The sequence below is a fragment of the Helianthus annuus genome, chromosome 16 (assembly GCF_002127325.2).
Source record: "Helianthus annuus cultivar XRQ/B chromosome 16, HanXRQr2.0-SUNRISE, whole genome shotgun sequence".
Lineage (NCBI taxonomy): Eukaryota > Viridiplantae > Streptophyta > Magnoliopsida > Asterales > Asteraceae > Helianthus > Helianthus annuus.
Window position 1 is genome coordinate 162796562 of NC_035448.2, and position 20951 is coordinate 162817512.

Here is a 20951-nt window from a genome sequence, read left to right on the forward strand (position 1 = left end):
ATCCTATATAGGGAAAGACTAGGGATAGCTACTATATCACGTAAGATAAATGAGGGGAGTGAAGAGGAGGTTGACGACAAAGCCAGTTAGAGCAGTGAAACACTTGTAAAGGGGAGGAATATTAGAAGAATGCCTAAATTGACTTGGGATTAGCGAATAAGACAGGATTTGTTAGAGTTGCACCTTTCTGAGGTAATGGTATAGAATAGAAGTTCGTAGAGACGGAGGGTTAAGGTTAAAGACTTTTAATGAATGGTATAATTGAGTCTCAGCATTGTCTTAGGGGTTTAGATTTTTCATAAACTTTAGGTGGTCATTGCATTGCATGAGATTTCTTTTTGGTATCTGTATAGATGTTTTATAATATATTTCTAGAGTTAATTGCCGCCTGGATGGTCCCTGTAGTTTCACGTTTTTTCACGTTTAGTTCCGACCTTTTGAAAATAGCAGGTATGCTCCCTATGGTATATTATTTTGTTACTCGGATAGTCTTCGGAATAGATGTCAGTTAGTTTGGAAATAGCATGTATGCTCCCTATGGTTTGTCATTTTGTTACTTGGATAGTCTCCGGAGTAAATGTCAGGGGACTATCCGAGTAACAAAATGACAAACCATAGGGAGCATACCTGCTATTTCCAAAAGGTGGGAACTAAATGTGAAAAAACATGAAACCACAAGGACCATCCGGGCAATTAACTCTATATTTCTATTTTAATATGTTATTATACTTTGTCACAAGCTTTTATGTTACTGTGCTATTGCTATATTTTTAGTCCAGTTTGTTAGCATATTGTATGTTTTTGAGTCGGGGCCTCTTTGGAAACGGTCTTTTTGTCCACAGGGATAGAGATAAAGTTTGCCTACATCTCACACTCATTAGACCATACGAATCGTTTTGCCATTTGTAAAATCTATAGGGTACAGTTGTTCTTCTATAGGTACGAAGTTCCTAAGTGTCTTATATGACCCCTTCTATATTTTTTGTTTTTGCTTTCGTCTAATATGAATGAACACATATTCTTTACATATACTCTTGTCTTATACATGATGAGGACTTACTCTAATAAACATTTGCAATTGACATCTTTTAATAACCTCATAACACAATTGCAATGATGTATTTTGAATTTCACCCATAATCCATCCCCCATAATCTATATTTTCCAATTTGGCTCTGCACCTCAACCATAATAGTGTCTTCTTTTTTGTCATTCAGCAATCTTCCAATTATACAATCCCCACCTATAAATACTTTCCCATTTCTTTTTCAACACATAATAACCATATAGCAGTCATTATCACACAACATTGCGCCTTTTTTCTCTTACTCGCAGTTATTATGTTGTTAATTAATAACATCATTTCTAACCAGATCCTCGGGTGGTGGATTTACAAATTTTCCTTGAATTAATTTTTTGAAATGTTTAGTGAACCAATATCGTTATAACTTATAAGTTACATCTATAACACAAAAAAATAAGTATCACTCATTATATAACATATTTAAAATATTACGATGTTTAATCTATGCCTATGTATATCCCCGTCGGGTTGATAAATGCCTAAAATGCATGTTGTCTACCAAACTGCATGCAACTTGTTGGCAATATTATACCAAAACCGATGAAACATCATCCAACCAAAATAAAAAAAGGAGCAATATGTAAAGATAAATGCCTAAAATGATATTATTATTTGGGGAATATTGCATGAACCAGCTGTCAAATAAGCATAAAGTAATTAATATGGATCAATTGAATATTAATGATGTTTACTTAGCTTCTATGAAACGCTGATTTTGACAAAATGGATGCAACATGTCCCTATCAAGAACCAAAGAAACCCATCAACCACACATAATAATCAGACCGTCCGTAGTGGGCCGTATTTTTTAAAAATTTTTCAAAAAAACGCCCTATAACGCCCCATATGCCACTACACCCGGCGTTATATTAAAAAAAAATCAAGCCGGCGTTTAAATTAAAACGCTTAAATTGCATGGGGGGGCGAGAATTATACCGTTGACAAACGGTAATATGCATTTTTTTTTAATTTAAAATATTACCCACTATATATATATTACCCCACATTCTCACATTTTTTATAAAAAACCCACTTTATCTCCTACTTTCTCTCCTACTTTCTTCTATTTTTTATAAAAAAACACCCACTTTCTCCTACATTTTTATACAATCATGCATCCATTCCGACCCCCTTTTGGTGTCCCCGCAAGACCCACGAACCCGAACACAACCCAACCGCAAAACCCGTATAACCTTCAAGACATGGACCCGAGCTTTTTAACGTACGCGGCTTACTTGAGTGGCGCCCCTCCGTTTGTGCCTCCCACTTTCGGCTATGGTCAAGCCGGCGGGTCTCAACCGTCACAACCCGAATCCGAACCCGATGTCGAAGTCGTGCCGGAGCTTTTTTCGGTTTTTTTTTTCTGTTTTTTTCCTGTTTTTTTTTTAATTTCAAGTAATGTAATTTTTTTTTAAATTAATGAAGTATTTAAGTTAAAAAAAAATTAATTATGAAATGACTGAATGGGGGTTATTGGCAAATGCCCCACTACGCCACTTTTTGCTATAATGCCCAAGTGTGACTAGGATGCCACGTGTCGGATAATGCCCCATGATGAGGGCATTATACCAACTTACCACTACACATGGTCTCATATGGTGTTCAATTTATCATAATTTATTTATTTCTATTTAAAAAATAAACATATTCCAAGTAAATAGTAGTAAAATAAACAACTCTATATTTACAAGTATTTTTGTTATTCAAATGATGTTAATAAGAAAACTTATAAATTGTTATATGTATTTAGTTTGCAGGGCATGTGAGTGGCACAACCGTATGGGGCCCCTTTTTTTTCAGGGATCCGGATTTAAAAAGAAAATTATATCGTATAAACTTTAAAACCTATCAACGTTTTTTTAATAAAAACTAACACAACTAAACAAAGTTTTATAACCCAATAACCTTAACCTATCAACTTTTTTTAATATTATTATTTGTCAGTTTGTATATTCTCAATGGAAAGATGACATTTTGTTTTTTGACCATGTCAATTACTAGAAAAATAATATGAAATATCTTTGTTTTCGTCTGCATGTCAACAATCACGGGGTGTTTATTGTTATAATAAATGAGGAAATAATACGGTTTATGAAGATTATTCAATGCATCTAGAATTGTTTTCCTTAACAAACTTAGACAAATTGAATTCATTACAAATCTTCTAGTCACAACATGTCAAAAGGATCCGTTGCTACGGATCATAAATATAATCTTTAGGATTGTATATAGTCATGGGTGTTTTTTTATATAAAAGTAAATATATTAATTCAAGAAAAACGATTTTAAGGTGATTGTTATAGATGAGGTTATGACTTATTTTTCCTGAAATTGGTTGATTTGGGTACGCAAAGAATTTGAGCACAGGGATATTTGGATCAACTTAAATATACAACGAGCTAATTCAAAATAGTACAATATTGATGATGTGCTAGATAAAACAAAATACCTAAATTAAAAACTTTCCTTATACTCAAACCTATGTTTGAAAAGTAAATAAAAAATGTTTACTTCGAGTTGAGCTAAAAATACTTTTAACTCGAATCTGAACTCATATCCAATTAAAAACTTCTTTCCACTCAAACCAAAATAACATAAATTATGTTACCTCATTTTTGTTGGACCAGTTGAATATTCATATAGACCCAAATTATATACACCTACTCTTATAGATGCCCTATTATAATCAGTTGGACCGGGATGAATATTTCTGATGCAAAGTGCGAGCTATTTAAATATTTAACTAGGATTGAGACCCGCCGCAATGCGGCGGGGATTCTTTAGTTATAACTAAGTCGATTTAGGACCCGTACGTTATGTTAAACCTGTCAAACGGGAAAAAAAATAGACAATGTAAAAACGTTCACCCACACACGCACGCACGTTGCGTCGTGTTAACTCGCAAAATTTAGAACGAAACGTAAAAACGTTAAACCAAAGACGCACGTTGCGATGTGTTAAGTCACAAAATATAAAACCAAACATAAAACGAAAAATTTGCAGAAAATGAAAACTATAAATGACCAAAGTTGAAAGTAAAAAAAATTGCAATGATAGATTGCAAAATATAAAAAGTTTTGGGTTAGAAGTAAAAAAACAAATAGTTTTGGGTTTAAGTAATTAATGAAATATTTTTTTGTGAAAAGTAAAAAATCATTTATTTTGAAAAACCCCCAAAGGCAAGGTCACGATAACCATATGCATAACCATTTTTTCTTTAGAAAAACCCCAAAGTACACCTCGTGTTGCGGCGGGGTGTAAAATGGTGTCAAATAGTACTAATGTCACACAACCGTCATCGACCATCAACACTGACTCGCCCTAGGATCTGCGTGTTGCGACGAACCTGTCAAACATGAAAAAATAGAGGTAAAAACGTTGAACTACACATGCACGTTGCGCCGTGTTAACTTGCAAAATTTGAAACAAAACATAAAAAAGTTGAACCACACTTGTAGGTTGCGTTGTATTAAGTCGAAAAAATTAGAACTATACGTAAAACGAAAATTTGACAAAGATGAAAAGTATAAGTGACAAAAGTTGTAAAGTTAAATTACAAATAATGAAAAGTTTTGGGTTAAAGTTAAAAAAACAAATTAGTAAGGTTAAAATTGCAAAAGCTAAAAACCTTTGGGTTAAAAGTAAAAAAAATCAAGTTTAGTTTTGGATTAAAATTAAAAAAACAAATTATGTAGGGTAAAAATTACAAAAGCTAAAAACATTTGGGTTAAAAGTAAAAAATAATGTTTTTTTTTTTGAAAAACTCACAAAGCACAAGGTACAAGTGGTTATGCACAAAAAACTTGCTTATTTATATATGGAATAATAGAGGTAAAAACATTGAACCACACATGCACATTGCGCCGTGTTAACTTGCAAAAATTGAAACAAAACATAAAAAAGTTGAACTACACTTGTACGTTTCGTTGTATTAAGTCAAAAAATTTAGAACTATACGTAAAACGAAAATTTGCCAAAGATGAAAAGTATAAGTGACAAAAGTTGTAAAGTTAAATTACAAATAATAAATAAATTTTGGGTTAAAGTTAAAAAAACAAATTATATAAGGTTAAAATTGCAAAAGCTAAAAACCTTTGGATCAAAAGTAAAAAATCAAGTTTAGTTTTGGGTTAAAGTTAAAAAAACAAATTATGTAGGGTTAAAATTAAAAAAAAAATAAAAACATTTGGGTTAAAAGTAAAAAATCAAGTTTTTTTTTTGAAAAACTCCCAAAGCATATAGTACAAGTGGTTATGCATAAAAAAGTTGTTTATTTATATATGGAATAATTATTGTTACTGGCAGGGGCGGAACCAGAGGGGGGTCAAGAGGGTCCGCTGACCCCTCGGATATAGAAATTTGTAAGATTTTTATATGTACAATCTAAGATTTTTCTAGGAAAAAACATATTTTTGACTCTCTAGTTGTAGCCGATAAAAAAGAGAGTCTTACGATGACCCCCTGACAAAGAAGTTCTGGTTCCGCCACTGGTTACTGCAACTACAACACCATAAAATATTAAACTATTAATTTGGATTTTGAGGTGCAACAACATTAACTAATCAGAATTATATATTCAAATAAATTTGAAAAATATTAAGACAGTGTGGTATTTTAATAAAGTTTTAGAAATATATTAATTTGGATTTTGAGATGTAACACCATATATTTCATTATTATTATTATTACTATATATTAATAAACGAAATGAAATAAATACTGATTTTAATATTATAATAATATATAATTTTTAATATTTTTATTATTTTAATTTTAATATTATAATATTACTATTACTTATATTAATAAACGAAAATATATAGTAATGAAATGAATAGTGATTTTAATATTATTATTTTCTTTACTTTTTAACTTTAATCCTTTTTTTATATCAGTGGTTGGGATAAGTTGGTGTCAACCGATATCGAACCAGTACTGGTATTGAAAATACCGAGACGGTCCTGTTCGGTATCAATACATGAAGGTAAAAACCGGCACTAATACAGAAAACACCGAAAGTTGGTGCCGAATTGATATTGGAAATCTTTTGGTTCGGGAAATTCAGTGCTGCTACCCGGTATCATTTGCTTATTCCTGATCACGGTTACCGTACGAACAACGGTATCGTATAACTTTTTTTTTTTGTTGATTTTCTTCAACTTTTAATTTTTTAATTTTTTTATTTTTTTATTTTCAGGGGTAGGGGTGAGCTCGGTGCCAACCGATACAAAATCGTTATTGATACCGAAAATACCGGTTACGGTACCGGTATATGAAGGTAAAAAACGGTAGTGAACCGGTACCAGGAACGCCAAAAGTCGGTACCGAATTGGTACTTAAGATCTTTTGGTTTGGCAAATTTAGAACCGGTACCCAGAACAATTTAGTGTTTTTTTCTACATGTTCTTTTTATTCTTCTTAGCAGTTCCGTTCGTAACACGCTCGTAGTGATTTTAAAACACATATAAACACAAACTAAATAAAAAAGAAATTCGCCGCAACGCAACGAACTTATTTAAACCTAGTTTTTTAAAGTACGGTGTTACAATCCAAATTCCAAATTCCAAATTCCAAAATATAATATATTTTTAAAAGATAATATGTGTTACTGATAAATAAGATTACTTTGGACTTTAAGGTTTAAAAATGTGCATCGATAAAGCTAGAAAGAAGATGAAGTATGACAAATGAATGAAATGTTCGGTTACCTCATTCAACAAAAGTAAGCATTAATCATGTGGAACGTGATTTCTTCTCCACTACAGTTTTGTCCCAAGGAGAATTATGTAGTTGTAACAAAATATGTATAGGTAAACGTATAAAAATCGAAACATATGTAAACACATTAGTTAGATGGTTTTTTGTAACATCATATCCCAAATATTAGGTATATAGTATAAAAACATCTAAGACTTGTGAAAATGTTTGTCGAATACCCAAATCCCGGATGACGTTAGATGGATCTTCGTTGACGTCAAGAGTCTTTACCTTCGCTACTGCAAAAGAGCAAACCGTTAGCCTCGCCACGGAGGGCCCCGGAGGGGGGATCCGTGACCAAGCTCCGGCGTGAGAATAAGTAAACTTGCCGGAAGAGTTGAGGAGTTTATCCCGATGAGTATAATCACCGGGATGCTTCCTCTAAGGTGTGAATCTAATAAATGTGGTCTATGTGATAAATGTGCGGGAATATTGGTCGGAAGTTAATGTGAGAGTAGTAAATGTGAGTGTAGTAAATGAGATACATGGGTCATCCCTGTGATCATCGTTTTTCATTCTTATATAACCACCAAAACCTTAACCTTCACGTGAGATATTTTGATGGGATAATCTAACGGGTTCTGATGGTCTTCGGGGGGCTCAGACACGTGTCTGGCCCCCAACGGTAAGATCATAGTCTTATTTAATGTTTCCGGCGATGAGGTACATTTCCAGCAAGAGATCCTCTTCTAATCAAGCATTAAATGTTGCCTGCTTTCTCTGGTCCTTTTTCCCGCTCACAACGGTAACCTTAGTGGGCAAGGTAAACTCTTGTTGGGCTTTTCCTGTTGGGCCCGCATGATGACAGCCCAAAGCGGGTAAATGGGGCTTCCCATTGACCCGTCGTCAATGTTCATTTTGATGTTTAGGATTGAATTATGGATCACAATGTTGTATGTGATCAAAACTTAACTATACAATCACAAGATTGTATGTGATCAAGTTGGGGTTGTAGGATCACAAGTTGTAAATGATCAAGCGGAATAACAATGTTGTGTTGTGTTGTGTTGTGTTGTGCAATGAGGTGGTGGTCCATTAGCAAAAACAAAACTTTTAAACACATGATATGGGAATGAGAGGTTTTAGGTTCAAGTCTCACATACGACAGAAATTAAAAGATATCTACCGTTTACTAAAACAGCAAAGTTGTGTTGTGATCCATTAGTTGATACGCGATGTTATCGGTTGATTAGACTGGAATGCGTATATTTTTATAGTAGTATAGATACGTTAAGTGTAAATAACATTGTGTTGCCATTGAGGTAGTTGTGTTGGAAGGATGTTTAAAGAAGAAATAACATGAAATATATTGTATGGGTGTACATATAACATGCAAACATAACTAATGTATTTAATAAATGATTTTTTACACAAAAAATATATAAAAACCATAATTTAAGCCCCATACAGTATATTACAAGTTAATAACTTAGAACTATTTTAGACAATAAATGTAAAGAATATTGTTATTAAAAAGTCACTACTCATCAATGATACTATGATAGTATTTAAACATAACCAATGTGTTTAATAAAGTAGTTTTTATATAAATGAATATTTTTTTTAAAGTGGATTATTGGAAAAGTCAATTACTAAAAAAGAGAAAAAAGGGAGGTATTTACATGAGGAGATCGCTCTGGACACATGGTTTGGAACATTCCCAGCCGAGTTATGAAATCTTTTCCATCCTTTGAAATATAAAGTCAACCCTTCGTTCAATAATTCTTAGTTTCTTCCAATCAAAGTTACAAAAATCTAAACAAATGAAAGACTTGTAATATAGAACTAACAATGAACTTAATCTATTTCTTGGTACTATACAATTAATTTCATCAATTATACCAATCTATTTATTATATTTGTATGCTTATATGGCTCTTATAAAAAAAGGGAATTTGTCTCTAATAATTTTAACTAGACGTTATTGGTCATTGTCAGTCCCATTTTTGAATATTTCCTATGTCAGTCCCACCTTTCACCTATTTTTCCTCCACCGGTCCTCAGTTAAAAAAACTTAATTTCGTTAAGTTAAACTTAACTCCGTTAAGTTTTTTTTTTCAAATTACAAAATGACATATTAGGGTTTTTGATCAGAACGAGGATACGAGTCTATTGATGCAAAACTTACCTCGAAACAGTGCTCCAAACGACTTAATTTTTGTTAATTGGAAGTTTAAACACCCGAATTGAAACATCGTTTTCATCGTTTGTAGCAAAATTTCAAGGTAAGTTTTGCATCATTCGACTCGTATCCTCGTTTTGATCAAAAGCCCTAAAACATCAGCTTGTAATTTAGAAAAAACGTTAGCTCAGATAAGTTTTTTAACTGAGGATCGGTGGAGAAAAAATAAGCAAAAGATGGAACTGGGATGGGGGATATTCAAATATGAGACTGACAATGATCAATAACGTCTAATTAGGATTATTATAGGACAATTACCGTATTAAAAAATACCCTCTAACTTAAAAAGTAAGCGCATTCCCATCCAGTCCATCATATGTAGTGTGTGGGGTTTTTAAAATGTAAAGAGTATAAAAAGTGGTTGTGAGTGGAGAGAGAAAATATTACTGTTCATCTGTATATTTGGGGGGACACTGTTCACCCACTATAATTTTTTAATATATATTGAAAGTGGTTGTGAGTGAAAGAGAGAGAAAAATGTAATATATATTGAAAAGGAGAGAGAAAAAATATTTGTTTTTAGTGGAAATATATTGATATAGGAGTTGTTTTTTAGTGAAATGTATATATATTTTTAGTGGATTGGATGTGAATGCTCTAAGGGGTAAGATCAAATAAAAAGTTTATTTTGGCTAAGTAGGATGAGAAGGAATCTTAACCATTCATTTTTCAAATCAATGGTTAAGATGAAAGTGTAGGAGAAAGGAGGAATGCAAGGGTATCTTGGGAAAATCCTATTTATGGACTTTCTCTCTCCACATGCAAGGCACATGCATATTTCACCCCCATTTTTTAAACGTTAATAACTTTTTTATACGACATTATTTTTTTATAAAAACTTCACCATAAAATCGAGCGTCTTTTTATCTTTAATTTGAGTACCATATTGATATATAAAATATAAAGACTAAAAAAACCCACTAAAATGTGTTGTATTTCTATGTTGTATAACATTTTTTGTGCTGGATTTTTGTACTATATTTTTTTACTAAATTTTTTGTGCTGATTTTTTTTGTCTTAAATTTTTTTTTCTCAATTTTTTGTGCTAGATTTTTTTGTACTATATTATTTTCCTGAATTTTTTTGTGCTATATTTTTTTGTGCTATATTTTTTTGTACTACATTTTCTGTGCTATATTTTTTGTACTAGATTTTTTGTGCTATATTTTTTTGTACTAGATTTTTTGTGCTAGATTTTTTTGTACTAGATTTTTTCTTGTATTTTTAAAAAACAAAAGGGGTGCCACATGTCATATTCACTTCTATTTATAAAGACTAAAATGCCCTTGATTCCTACTTATTAGGAGTGCCACATGTCATCATCACAATCATTCTTAGGCTACTTAGGCAAAATCCACTTTTTAGTGGATCCTTCCCCTAAGGTCATCCGTAGTCATAAAGCCCCTTGTGGGGCGTTATGCGACACGTGTCGTGCCACGTCACACGGGGGCTTTATGGGGCGTTATATCACTAGAGCCCGTAGTCATAAAGCCTTTACCCATCATTACCTATTTAATAATTTTCAATTTTATTAATTAATATAAAAAAGCATGCTTGTTTGTGATTGGTCCATTTTTCAAAATCCTCCCCCCATCAAGCGCTATACATATCGCGCTGGCCACCATTTTCAAACTCATAAAGCCTCCCGTAATGGTGTTTGGGCGTTATAGGGGCTTTATAAGGGCTTTATGGCGTTATATGGAGCCCCATTACACATAGTCTAAAAATAATGAAATGGCATATTAATATTTAACAATAGCTATTATTTATAATTCATTCACTATATTAGTGGAGGCATCTATAGGGGATTCCATGTGCGATCATCATCTCTATTCCTTTTGAAGTTTTGATTAATAAAGATGTAAATAAAACTTTGTATGAAAAAAAAAATTCCTCATGAATAATTTAAAATCAACAATATAATAATATTAGTTAGTTTAGGACGCAATGTTGTAGAGACGATGATGAAAAGGTTAAAAGACCTAAGAGCTAGAGAACTACCCGTGACAATTAAATTTGTCTTTATTTTTGGTCAAGGATGAAGCTTGTTTTAAAGAGATGTTCATCATTTTTAAGGTAATTTTTTTTGGTCAAGGATGAAGCTTGTTTTTAAGAGAGGTTCATCATTTTTTAAGGCAATTTTTATTAGAAACAGGAAAGAATATAAATAGGGAGTACATACAGAACATTAGAAATCAGAGGATGACTAACGAGATCGTTCTACAATATGTAATCTTGATTTATTTTTTACCCATAAGAAACCGTACATCTTAATTTCATCCATCAAATTATAGAAACATGAAAGAAAATAAAAAAGTACATACAAAACATTAGAAATCAAAGGATGACTAATGAGATCATTCTACAATATTGACATTTCTGGTTGCGAATACCCCTTCATTCCTAAACTCTCTACAATATTGACATTTCTTGACAACCGATCCCAAAGTTCTCTCATGCCTCTTCATCATCTAGTTAAACAAACATAGAATTATTAGAAATATAATTAAATATTTCATACTTTATGTTTATTTTTTAAGTAAATTATATATCGGATTTTGGGTAATGAGCTGATAACTTTAAATCACATAAGGGCTAAGGTCAAAAACGAATATGCTCGATACTCAAAAACCTAATGAGTAGTGAGTGATGGGTATCTGCCAGATATAAAACTTGATATGAGACACGATTTATAACCCGGAGTCTGAAGTGACCAACACATCTTTCATACCTGACTTATTTTCATCCCTTTATATAAATTAAAAATATTCTTTGTCCAAGAGAAAAAAAAAGGGGATCGACGTAAAGGGCAATCTTGTCATTGGGCTATTCAAAGGAGGCGATATAACCACATAAAATATTCTAGTCCCATTATCATGTCTAATTTAGTATTTTAAACTTAGATTACCCAAATTAATGTAATTCTTTAAAGTAACTTTAAGCTTCATCTTTTAAAATTTAATAGCATTAATCTTGTTTTTGTCTTATAAATATTATCTATTTTGTGCTTTCAGTTATATACTACTTTATTTCTCATATCTTAAACAATTAGAGAAGGGACCATTGTGTAATATATGATATTATTTGATTCCATACTTCAAATGGAATGTGAAAACTTTAAAGTAAAAAAAGAAGAAAATAAAGATGCATAATTTCTAAATTCGTTGTGTAGCTACCAAGGAAAACAAAATCAAATAGGTTTCAAGGATTACCGATTAGTTATGAAATAACATGTATTAATGGTTTTCCCTTACACAAGTAATTTTTTTTAGAGAATGAGACCTTTATCTAATTATATGTATGCAACAAGATGCATCCAAAGAAGACACAATAACTAACAAGAAATATACCCAGTGCAATCTCAGTTATGACTCCCGGCTCCAATAACCTTTTTGTCGTGTGTTGTACATTACCAAATGTAAAGTATACTAGATGGTATAAAATATAGTTAAGGCGCTTAAAAATAATATCAACGATAACTATACGAGGTAGGATAGTTTTCTATTTTCATAAATGATTTAAGATGGTACATGTACATACACTAGATATTACATACCTTTTGAGTTTATGTCCCCTACCACCCATCACCCTTCCTAGTCATTCCACCCTCACCATCTTTGCCAACTCAAATCACAATGCACTGGATTTTCAATGAAGGTGGGCAACAATGGTGGAGGAATGTAGAGAGGGGACGACAATCATTGATGACCAAAAAGTACAGAGAAGATGACAACCGTTAAATTTGTATACGTCAACAAAAAAGAAATATCAATTAATCGTTCTTTTACTAGAACCATTGTACAGTTACCATACCATATGTATAGTATAACTTAAAAAAAAAAGAAATAGTATATATGTTCCATGCATTAGAACATCCTGTGAACACTAAAACAATTTTATAAACACAGTTTCATATTATTATCATTAAAGAATCATGAAATAATTGTTTTTCTTTCCTTTGAATAGCAATAACTTCCTAAGATGTCACCTATGAGATCACATGGGTTGGTCAATGTCTTCCTATCATCACTATTTGAAGGCTATTAGACTTGTATGAATTTACTTCTTTGGCAACTTGGCTTCACCTTTCAAGGCCATGCTCCATACCTTAATGAGGGTTTTTAGTTTTTTACTTTAGACTTTTAAGAATGTTACTCAACCCATAACATATTTACAAATGGTAATATTTGATTTTACACATGATTTAATAGATTAGATTTTGATCAAGTAATGTTTTTAAAAGAGTAAATTACAAGTTTTGTCATTTATGTTTGTCCCAAATTTCAGGTGATGTCCTTTACCTTTAAACTTGATAAGTTTTGTCCTTAACGTTTTAAAATCCTGCACGTCATGTCCTTTAGGGCAAACCCGGTTATAAAACCAAAAAAATATCATACGTTACAGCGGGGTTAAATACAAAAAGAAATTATAAAACCAATTTTAAATAGAGATCGTATATAAACATTTATACCACACGTTTACCTAATCACATAAGTGATCCACTTTATCTCACACGGATAATGTATACGTTTATCCGGATCTCGTATCTCTCTTTCCTAATATAAACATTTATACCACACGTTTACGTAATCACATAAGTGATCCACTTTATCTCACACGGATAATGTATACGTTTATCCGGATCTCGTGTCTCTCTTTCCTAAAACTGGATGCATCAGTTGGATTTTCTTTCTCCCATACATAATATTATACAAATTTTATTAGTATTTTACCAAGTTAAGTTAAAAACAATAAAATATATCATTAGATAATGAGTTTCAAGCTTTCAAAGCACACCTTTGCTTTGTAAGGTTTTTCATTATTCTACGCAAAGGGGTTTTGCTTGATACGCGTCACATTTTTGACCTTTTTCCTACACTCAAATTACTAAACTACCCCCCACTCTCAACGTCTCTCTCCCAACCAAACATGACGCATTTTTGACCGGCCACCATATGCATTATTATTATTAAACAAAAGTAGCTGGTTTTCATTTCACATGATTTCCAGCCCACCCGACCCGACTCTTTTGTCACTTCATATATAAGCAAATTATTGTGTTGAAAAAACACAACTTGAAAATGAACAACCAAAACCGTTTGGGTTTTTCTCTCTCCGTATGTATATCCTTTCTCCTCCTGCTGCAGCCCTTTGCCGGCGGCGCAACCGCAACGTTGCCGCGTATAATTTCTTTCCAAAAAGGCTTCACTCAACTGTTCGGCGGCGACACGAATCTCCTTCGCTCCGGTGATGATAATACCGTTCATCTCCACCTCAATCAATACACAGGTATCATCTATTTTTCATTTTTTCTATATATATACACACACATACATATACATATATACACATGGACATGTTTTTTTAGAAACCAATTATATAGTAAAAACCGCATAATACACTTATACATAGTTATAGTTATTATGATTCAAAGAAATAGATAGTAGGGTGTGCAGCTGTATCACACTTAAAGCAAAAGAACATATTCGCATTTTTCATATTATTAGTTATGTTTTCATACTATCATTAATTTTAATTTTATAAGTTGATAAACATTTTTTTACACATAAATACCATCTAATTTTACACTAGCATGGATTTAAATTTTAAACGTACCACTAAACCATTAAGTCATGGATTATTTTCATATTATTTGTTCTGAAATAAACGTAATATATGTATTGTAATTTAATTATATATAATTAACCAGAGAATTAATTCTGGTGGACCGGTGGCTAATATTATAGATTAATTATTAAAAAAAAAAAAACAATTTCAGGGGCTGGATTTCGATCTTCAGACATGTACAACCATGGATTATTCAGTGCTAGAATCAAACTACCATCGGAATACACTGCCGGAATTGTTGTAGCATTTTATGTAAGTATACTTTTTCTCTATATATAGATATAAAAATATTTCATATAATTGAGTGAGTAAATTATAAGTATAATTGGGTTGGGTGATGCAGACTTCAAACGGAGACGTGTTCGAGAAGACGCACGACGAACTGGACTTCGAGTTCTTGGGGAATATTAAAGGAAAGCCATGGAGGTTTCAGACTAACTTGTATGGTAACGGAAGCACCAGTAGAGGTAGAGAAGAAAGATATACTTTATGGTTTGACCCTTCAAAAGCCTACCATCGTTATACAATTCTATGGACCTCCTCAAAAATCATGTAAGTTATTATTAAAACTTACTGTTTATCATTAAATTAAATTTAATTAGTGATGATATGTTATTTTGAAAAAGTCAATTCCGTGTTAAAATTTGAAACTTGGACTTGAAGAAAGTTGAGTCATAAAGATATGACACCATAATATAGGTGCATTATCAAGACAATTCAAATTCAAATTAAAATTTAACATTTTTCGTTATTTGATTTAACAAGTCCAGAAAGATTTAAAAAAAAAAAGATTTTTTTTTACATTTTTCTACTCCCACTGTTTTATAGTGTTGGGTGGGGACAACGAAAGAGCCAACTCTGCAACTCGAAACACTTAATATTTGAGACGGATATTCGAATGTGAGATTGGTTATGAGACTAATTCTAAGACGGGTATGGTGTTAGATGTACCCGCTTGATCACCTGGACCTGTTTACAATATCAAAACCAAATATACTAAATAATATGTAAAAGTCAAGAAATTTGAGATTACTAAAATTACAAAATTTTATTTGAGAATTTAATATTTTAATGAGTTTAAGATCAAGTTTATACATATCAAATAAGAACATAAACGCGTATACATGCAAAGCCAGTGGATAACAAGTAATGTGTACCACGTGTGCATAACCTGAAAATATAATTACCAATATCCGTCCCATACCCGAACAGTGCCCGCCGTAATATGCGGTGGTTTTGATATTTTTATGCAAGGGTGTAGCTTAAGTAGGGCAGGAGGGGGCGTCTGACCACCCGAACTTTTCGCTTAGTAGTGGAGAGTATATAGTTTTTGTATAGAAATTTTTTTGTATATACGTTTTCGACCCCCTGATCGGAAATCTCAAGCTGCGCTACTGTTTATATGTTATTTTTCATTTATCAAAACCATATATAGTCAAAATATGATCTTTCTTAACATTTAGTTTTCCAATAATTGCAGATTTTCTATAGATAATATTCCTATAAGAGAGATACAACGAACCGATGAAATGGGTGCTGATTTTCCTTCAAAACCAATGTCACTTTACGCCACCATATGGGATGCTTCAAATTGGGCTACAAACGGTGGCAAATACAAAGTAAATTACAAATATGCCCCTTTTGTCACCGAGATGACTGACCTCGTACTTCATGGTTGTACTTCAAACCCAATTCAACAACTTTCAACTGACAATAACAATAACAATTGTGTTGAAATGGACAAACAACTAGAAACTATTCATTACAACAACATTACACCTAAACAAAGGGCCGCAATGAAAAGGTTTAGAGAAAAGTACATGTATTATTCGTATTGTTACGATACTTTGAGGTACCCGGTTCCTCCACCGGAATGTGTGATTGATCCGGTGCTACGACAACGGTTTAAAGAGACTGGGAGACCGAATTTTGATCGGCGACATCGTAGGCATTCGAGGAAAAGAAGTCATGTTTTGACTTTTGAGCAGTCAGATATACGAAATTCAAGATGAAGATTAAGTAAGTATATAGGGAGATTGATTGTGTATAATACGAATTGTTTTTTTTTTTTTTTTTTTTTTTTTGTTATATGGATGAATTGTTTGAATTTTTCATTGTATTTAATAATATTGGTAATGTATACATATTAGATTTATGGGAATAAAATGATACATGCTAGATTATAGCTAGATTATAAAGACTCTTACGGGTCGGGTTTGGGGTTTGGAAGATTGTCATATTATAAAAATAAAAATAAATATTAAACTTTAATAAGTTTTGAGGATTTGCATAAAGGGTTCCTGAAGTATAGTTTTTTTTTTTTTTTTTTTTTTTTTTTTTTTTTTTTTTTTAAAGCACATGGTAGGTTAATTGGTTCAGAAAAATGTTACTTGGGTATAGGACTATATGCCATAAATTTCCAAATGAAATACGACTTTAGTAATCTGGTTGAACATATAGTTATAAAAAATACGGATAAACCCCTGTTGTTCATAAAAAATACAGATACACCCTTGTTTGTAGAATCATATATCATTTTGCGTTTAAGATGAGTTTTGGATTGTTAAAAGTTACTAGTAGAAAAAGGTTCCAGACAAGCAAGATGTGTCGTGTTGTGTTAAATAAGGTGTTTTTGGCACGGCATGCTTAGGGTGAGTGGTAAATCCAATCAAGAGATGTTTAAAAAACGTGTCATTTTCTGAAACCTAATATATACATGCTTAATCACTGGGTTACATAACGGGACAAGTTGAACATTATTACATATAGCTAGTTCAATACACGACATGTTTAATATGATTAAATACAAGCAATTTAATAACACAAATTACATGGCACGTTTAAAACTATTCGCTAAACACGGTTAATAAACAACATGAGATTCTTAACACAACAAAGTAAAATTATCATTTGTAACTAACTAGGATTTCCCTACCGTGTGTTGCGGCAGAGAATCTGTGTATGAATCAAACAATAAAGACCAGTATAAAGCTGCAAAATATAAATATGTGAAACAACAAAAAAACGAAATAAAATGTAACGAATAGAAAAAAAATGGTGACGTGGTGTTGCGACCCGACACGACGAAGATTACCAACATGCAAGAGCCACTATCACGGGCATTCACGGTTGTGGCTGACACGGTTCGCTGACTACGAAGTTGTGTTTTAATATTATTCATTATAGCAGGGGGGGAGACCTGATTTTTAATATAAGTTAATCGTAACGTGTTTAGTAAAACAAAATATAGAAAATATAACACACAAATTTATGAATTGAATCTATTTATCTACAAACACTAACACATCTAATGTTGTGTGATGTGTTGCCATCAATTTCACAATACGAAGTGATCTTGCCTACAAGATTTTTTTGTTGTTTGAAGTTTGTTACCTCAAGGGACCGGTCGGACTAAAAGCCGGCCGCTTATTAGTTCGTTTCACATTCTATGGGTGGTTTAACCGTCGAATTTTTGTTTTTCTAGTTGAACCAACCAGTCAAACTGTTTTTCATATTTGAATTAAATTAATTCAATGATTATTCATTTATAGTATTATGGGTGGATTTATATGATGAACAATACATCCAATATTTGAGAATCAATAAGTCATAATTGAAGAAATTCTTTTTTTTATAATAGTAATTAAAGTTAAAGTGGGTTGTACTTGAGTATGTTCGAAATAATAATTACAGTATTCGAGTATCAAAGTTGAATACGAGTGATCTAAAGGCCTTTTTTGGATTTGAAAAAGATTATCGGTGAATTACATTGAAAGCATATTATCACTTTCCAAATTCAAAGTTTACACATTAAATAAATATATATTGCTACACCCTTCCGGTTCTTCATCCGCTTAAATATGTAATTCAATCACTCACCAATTAAACCTCGATTAAGAATTGTTTAAGCCCCTTGCCAGTTTGGGTCGAGGGTTTGTTTGCTTGTATGGCCTTTTGTCTCTTTGGGTCGCAGATGTGTTTTTAATGAAGTTTAATTTTTTTTTTAAAAAAGGGAATTGTTTAAGGTGGTGTTTGTTTTTTGGCCAGAAGCACTTCTGGCCACTTATGTCTGTGTCGCGCAGACGCGCGCAGACGTTTGAGTGTTGCAGCTTGTTTGTTTTCTCGCAGACCTTTCATTAAAAAAGGTCTGCGAGACCTCTTCTTGGCACAGACATTGACCCATGTCTTCTAAGGTCTGCTCACCTCTTCTCACCTTCTTCTCTTCTCCCTCCAGACACCACCTCCTCTGCCACCACCTCCACATCCGCCGCCCACCTCCACTCTGCCACCACCTCCCACCCCTGCTCCGCCACCACCACCATCGTCACCGTCAATCCCCGAATCGAAACCCCCAAATCGAAACCCCCAAAATAAGATTGACACACCTGCACATCAAAGGTTGAATATAATTATTCAATCTGATTTCAATAGATTAAATACAAAATTATAGAAAACGAAAATAAAACTAAAATTACAGTGGATGATGAATATTATCGGAGATTTTAAAAACCCAAAGAAATCACCAAAGTCTTTAAACAAACAATTATGAAGCATTATCAAAAAAAATTAAGAAACCCTAACTGTGAAGTCAAAAAAGATGCGGGTCGAGTCAGTGATGTTCATTTTCTTCACAGAATCATGATTCAAAATAAGATACATTGATTATTGGTACCTGTGAGATGAAAAGAAGAAATGGAAGCTGTGTCAAACGGTGCGTGGCGGTGACGATTCCTGCTGCGTCTGGTCGTCCGGTGACCGGCAATGGCAGTCTCAGATGGTGGCGTCGCAGCAAAATCACCGAAATCATCAGAGTGTATTGAGAAGGTGGAGAATGACGAGTTTTGGTGAAGGTCGATTTGGTTTTGTGAGGAGCCCGGTGGGAGATCTTTTAGAGGTCAAAACCAAGGGAGCACGGTGGTGGCGGTGGTACAGTGGTGACGGTGGTGGCGGTGGTGTAGTGGTGACGGTGGTGGTGGTAGATGAGGGCAGAGAGAGAGATTGAGGGAGGAGAGAGAGATCAGTGTGGTGTGTTGTGTTGTGTGTGTGAGAAGGGGTTTTGTAGAAGTAAAAAACAAACCCTCTCCTCCTTGCAGACTGCAGACATTTGGTCTACCTCTTCTTCTGCAGATGCCTGCAGATGTGGTCCGCAGACTGCAGACCTTTTCCCGCAGAAAAAACAAACAGCACCTAAGTCATCCGTAATGGGCTAACACTCTTTGCCAAGTCGGTCTATTTTTAGGCATTGAACACCGCCCCTCCTGGGCGTTTTTGGGGCGTGGTGGGCAGAGAGATAGGCCAATCCGCAAGTGTGGGTGCGGAATTGATGACCATTAGCTCTAGACTTTTTTTAATATGTTTTGACTAATTACATTCATACGTCACACTCATTTTTTTCTACTACTTAATTTCTATGTGAAAGCATTACATGACAATGAGTGTAAAAAGTGAAATCATCTTGCCTATATGAATGTGATGTGACATTAATATCACATTATTTTTAGTAAAACTATTACAAATAGCCTTATGGTTAAGTTTATGTTTCTTTTGTATGTATAACCATAATTCATATAAGAGTTAACTGCCATTTTCGTCTCTGTGGTTTGGTCACTTTGGCCATTTCAGTCCATTTTTCAAAAATGCACCATTTTCCTCCCCGACGTTCTGGAAAGGTGCCATTTCAGTCCAAAAATCATAACCCAGTTAAGTCGGTTAGTAAATAAGGACTCATTGTGTAAATTTGTAACATAAAGGACTGATTGTGTAAATTTGTAACACCACCACCACTAGCCCTGCCACCACCACTCCGCTGCCACCACCACCACCACCGCCACCACAGCCACTGCCACCACCACCACCACCACCGCCACCACAGCCACCACCGCCACCATAGCCACTGCCACCACAGCCACCACAGCCACTACCACCACCACCACTCCGATCTGCCACCAACATCTCATACCACCATCTCCACCTCGTTCACCACGGAGGTCGGCGGTGAACGAGGGTTGTCGGAGAGGATGATGACGATGAACGGAGGTGAACAATGGTGGTGAACGATGACCGGAGTGAGGTTCAGGTTAAGTTCAGGTGGTTATCGGGCACGGTGGTCTCGAGAACTCCGAACACAGCGGTGGTGATGTGCTTGGTGATCGTTGTGATCGTTGACGGAGATGATGACGATGATGAACGGTGACTGTTGATGAACAATGATGGATGGATTGGTGTATGCTCTGCAATCACCACCATAGTATGATGAATAAGTTGAAAGTGAAATTGCTCAGAGGAACTAGGCTCCGGTGA

General features: G+C 33.6%; 2 protein-coding genes across 2 annotated transcripts; one reads left to right on the plus strand and one right to left on the minus strand.

Moving 5' to 3' along the window:
* The first annotated feature begins 14089 nt into the window (after nt 1–14089).
* Nucleotides 14090–16836, plus strand: LOC110868984 (probable xyloglucan endotransglucosylase/hydrolase protein 30). The gene is made up of 4 exons (XM_022118268.2): nt 14090–14312; nt 14803–14903; nt 14995–15203; nt 16132–16836. Exons 1-4 carry the CDS (start codon nt 14105–14107, stop codon nt 16661–16663), a joined length of 1050 nt encoding a protein of 349 aa, XP_021973960.1. The 5' UTR covers nt 14090–14104; the 3' UTR covers nt 16664–16836.
* Nucleotides 16837–18294: 1458 nt separating this feature from the next.
* Nucleotides 18295–19660, minus strand: LOC110867429. Its single transcript, XM_022116457.2, has 2 exons — nt 19324–19660; nt 18295–19036 (listed from the first exon to the last, which is right to left on the minus strand). The coding sequence occupies exons 1-2, from the start codon at nt 19456–19458 to the stop codon at nt 18851–18853; spliced, it is 321 nt and encodes a 106-aa protein (XP_021972149.1). The 5' UTR covers nt 19459–19660; the 3' UTR covers nt 18295–18850.
* Between the last annotated feature and the right edge of the window lie 1291 nt (nt 19661–20951).